The 4193-nt window shown below is 43.8% G+C and overlaps 1 protein-coding gene across 1 annotated transcript; it reads left to right on the top strand.

Moving 5' to 3' along the window:
- Positions 1-945: 945 nt before the first annotated feature.
- On the top strand, positions 946-3744 carry LOC118575581 (sperm motility kinase X-like; the record flags this gene model as incomplete). Its single annotated transcript, XM_036176065.1, has 2 exons — positions 946-2686; positions 3571-3744. Coding segments are annotated over exons 1-2 (1915 nt in total), but the record flags the coding sequence as incomplete, so codon positions are not given.
- Positions 3745-4193: the final 449 nt, after the last annotated feature.

Here is a 4193-nt window from a genome sequence, read left to right as displayed (position 1 = left end):
GTTAGAGAAAAGCAAATAACTATAAATAATAAAGAATGATATTCCACATTATTTAGAGACAACTTTTCAGTATTGTATTAACAAATGAAATATCATATTCACCAAATTGTCTCAGAGCAAAATATACCATTTGGGAAAGGAAAAAACATGTAAATTTGATGGAATAGACTGGGGAAGGATTACTTTAAAATGTAGTAACAGAGATTCTGTTTTTGAAGATTATATCCCTGTCCCTCACCATAGCATCTGCTAAATTATGCTTCCTGGTGTTTCTAGTCCCTCTGATGTAGTTTTTTCTCCAGAAATATTGATTCTGTGTTACTATTTGAAGTCTATCATTTCCTAAATAAACTATTCCAACTGTTTATGGTTAAATCATTTCCATTGTTTCAGTTATTCAGAAGTCAGGAGTGAACAAGGACGCAAAATGTATTCCCAAGACTGCATATGAAATGGTGTGGTTTGCATAGATATATTGACACATTTTACCTTCAGGAAATGTTGACACAATAGGTATATCATCTCCATATCAAAATAAAAACACTTGTTGATTGCCAAAACAAAATACTTCCCAGTGATTCTTTAGATTTTAGCCATTGTTTGCTGTCACAGCACTGCAGTTTGGCTGTAGATTTACATTGTGTTTTCTCCTAGTTGATCACTTTTGGTAAGGTGTCTATTTTGTTCTTCATTTTCAATAATCAAGCCTCTATGCATTTGGAATGTTCATTATTGTCCATTTTTTTAGGTTCAGTTCTAATCTTAAGAATATTTATAAGGTAAATTTTTGGAGTTTAGTTTATTCATTTTTCTGTGACCCAGAAGTTCATTGTAGGGTTGCTTCCCATCCCTGACACTTCTCCATGTAGAAATCGAAAGCTATAAACTCTTCCCCTAGACCTATTTCTCATTGTTTTAATCTGATTTAGTTCAGTTGGTGTTGTCATGGAAACCATCAAGAGACATACTAGCAAGACCAGAGAGGAGGTGTCAATGCAGCTGGACCTGAAGGCCAGCACCTCTCAAGAGGAGAACCTTACAGATCATTATATCATACTCAGGACCCTCGGCAAAGGGACCTTTGCTGAGGTGAAGCTGGCCTGCCACCTCCACACAGAGGTGCAGGTTGCCATCAAGATCCTGGAAAATGGGGAGAATAATGACCACAACAACAGAACTGAAATCGACATTGTGAAGATGCTGGACCACCCAAACATCATCAAGGTGTTCCACATCATCAACACCGAAGAGCACATCTATATGGTGATGGAGCATGCTTCTCGGGGAGATCTGGTGAGCCATATTGAGAAAGTGGGCTGTCTGCAGGAGGAGCAGGCCCAGCACATCTTCACTCAGATTGTGTGTGCAGTTCACTACTGCCATAAGAATGGCATTGCACACAGGGACATCAAACTAGATAACATCCTGTTGGATGGCAAAGGAAGCGTCAAACTGTGTGACTTTGGCCTGGCCATCATAGTCACCTCTGGGCAGAGGTCCAAGGGATTCTGTGGCACCCTTGAATATTGTGCTCCAGAACTATTCACTGACACAGAGTATGATGCAAGGGCGGTGGACATCTGGAGCATGGGAGTGGTTTTATATATAATGGTGACAGCGCGCTTCCCATTCAAAGCAAAGACCTATTCAGACATGAAGGAGGAGATGCTGAATCCCAAGTACTGCATTCCTTCCACAGTTTCTCAAAACATTGTAAACCTCATTGTGCAGTTATTCACTGTGATGCCTGAGCAGAGACCCAAGATAAGTGATATTAGGCAGCACCAGTGGTTCAAGGACAGAGAAGAATTTTGGAAACCCCCACTATCCTCAGAGACATACAGTACCATCCCAAATCCCAGCCTTGTAGTGACTATGTGGGGCATGGGCTATGATCCCAAGGATATTAGAGATTGTGTACGTGAGAAAAAGTTCAATAACATCATGGCCACATACCTAATTTTAAAACACAAGTCAGCCCAGGACCACACTAACTATGCTGTGAAGTCTATGCAGGCCTGTGTTGCCATGTCACCAGTAGATGCTCTCACTTCCCTTCCTCCTCAGAGGAGACTGAGTGAGCCTTCCCTTCACACCTTTGCCTTGCTGGATGAACACCTGATGCATGATGAGAAGAGATCATGGAAGAAGGGGAGCAGAAGCCTGAGCATGCCTACCACCCTGTGCTTCCAGCAGAAGGGGGATAACCCTCCCCACCCAGTCCCCAAGTATTCTCCTGAGGTTACTCACCTCATGAGCACTTTGACAGTAGGTAGCTTTATTTGGAAGGGACTGTCCTCAAGATGCACATTCTCTGAGGGCATTTCTTCTGCACAGTATTTGTCCTGGGAGGCACCCCATGAAATGAACACCCTAAAGAATTGCACATACACTAAGACCAAGCCTTCTATAAAGAAGTATGGGGAGGCTCCTCAGGGTGTGACTACATCTGCCACTTATGAAATCCAGAGATCTTCCCTTCAGGCAACATCCAAGAACACCTTTGAAGCTGTCCCTCCTGAAGGTATAACTACACCACCTGCCAGCAGTCTATCTCAAGGCTGGAAAAGGGTTAAGAAGAGAATTGGGAAGTGGGTGAGACAACTGTGCTGCTGCCTGCCAGCCTCACGAAGACACAATGTTTCTCAGAAGGAAGTGGTACCACTGGAAGTGGAGAGCAGTGCAGGTACACACATGCAGTGACATGGGGTGCCCAGGATGCACTTCTGTGTTTCTTAATCCAAATATTTTCTAATGTGCACTGCAACCATCACAGGATAATTATAGATATGCAAATCAGCAAATATGGTTTCCAAAGGAACAGTCCCACAGCACCACCACCATTAACAGGAAATGGTTTAGCTGAAGATATACAGCAGAGCATGAGAAGCAGAGGTTGCAGAGGCAGCCAGAATGAGTTGGCTAAAGGAGGAAAGAATTAGAGGGGATCAAAGGTTTGGGGGAAGAAACACCAAAGATCAAAAAAGAGGAAGAGGAGAGGAGCCACTTGAAAATGGATGGTCCAGGGGATATAAGAGTCAAGACTCTGTATTGAATGTTTCAAAGATCTTAAGACTGTGCCTTCCATATGTCATCATTATCTTTTGAAGTGATGAGCCTCTTTGCAGGTTCAGACACTGGGTAGGAATTTTCCTGTTGTGACTGAGACAGCCAAAGTGGGAGCCCTGCAGAAGTCCAGATGACAGTGTGTCCACTTACCCAGCCAAGAAGTCCAGCAGAGGAGGAGGTAAGCCATCTACCACAGGCTTTTACCATAGGAACCATAGTTAACAAGGGATCTGTCCCAGGGCTGGCCTTCCATAGCATCTTTCTCAGAGTGGAGCCTTGTTTCCAAAAATCCACCCAAAGTTGCTAGTGGATTAGAGTCCCTATGGGACAGTCTTAATGGATGTACTACAGAAATACTCATTCATCTGTCTCCCCTTCAAGGTCAGGTCCAAGAAGATGTTTCCTCACACTAGGGCAGAGGTGAATCTCCTCCTTCCCCTTCCTCCCTCCCTGCCATTGTGTTACAGCCTGCCTGTGTCCCTTTGTCCCTCTCATCCACAGGAGACACAGTCCCACTGCATGCTGGTTCAGTCTCACTGCTGGTAAAGGAAGGGGCCCTTACTGTGGGGTGTTTATCAGATCCATATTTGTCTCCTAACAGGAAAGTGACAGCAAGCTGGAAGGAAATGGGTATCACTGTGGATGAAATGCTGGGATGTTGCTCCACTTTGAAAGGTGAGTATTGCTTTCCTGTCGTGGAGTACAGAGGATACATAACTTAAGTACTCTTGGAACTACATTTATTCAGATCCCATATTGGGGGTCAGGCTTAGACAGGGCCTTCATAACCATAGAGTTGTGGCATTCAACTAGGCTGTCTGCTTTGATGTCCTCCTGTGAAAGCTGTCTTTGGTGGTATTGTGGAGGCAGATCACTACTCTCTGCAATTAAGAGAGAACAATCAGAAGAGACTGAATGTCAGGGCACATCTGTGGGTGTCCCATGGCTGAAAGTAATTTGAGATTACTAAGTTTATTCCTGTTGTATGAGAGAGGCTTCTGTGATTTGGTCTAGCTTGATAATGCTCTACAGACAAATAAGCATGAGGCTGCCAGAAGCCCAGCATTGTTTGCAATTCCAGTAACATTGTCATTGCAGCTAAAGATGCAGAGGCCTAGGTGTAG

Source organism: Onychomys torridus, unplaced genomic scaffold (assembly GCF_903995425.1).
Source record: "Onychomys torridus unplaced genomic scaffold, mOncTor1.1, whole genome shotgun sequence".
Taxonomy (NCBI): Eukaryota; Metazoa; Chordata; class Mammalia; order Rodentia; family Cricetidae; genus Onychomys; species Onychomys torridus.
Note: the sequence above shows the minus strand (reverse complement) of the source record. Positions and strands in the feature narration are given on the sequence as shown.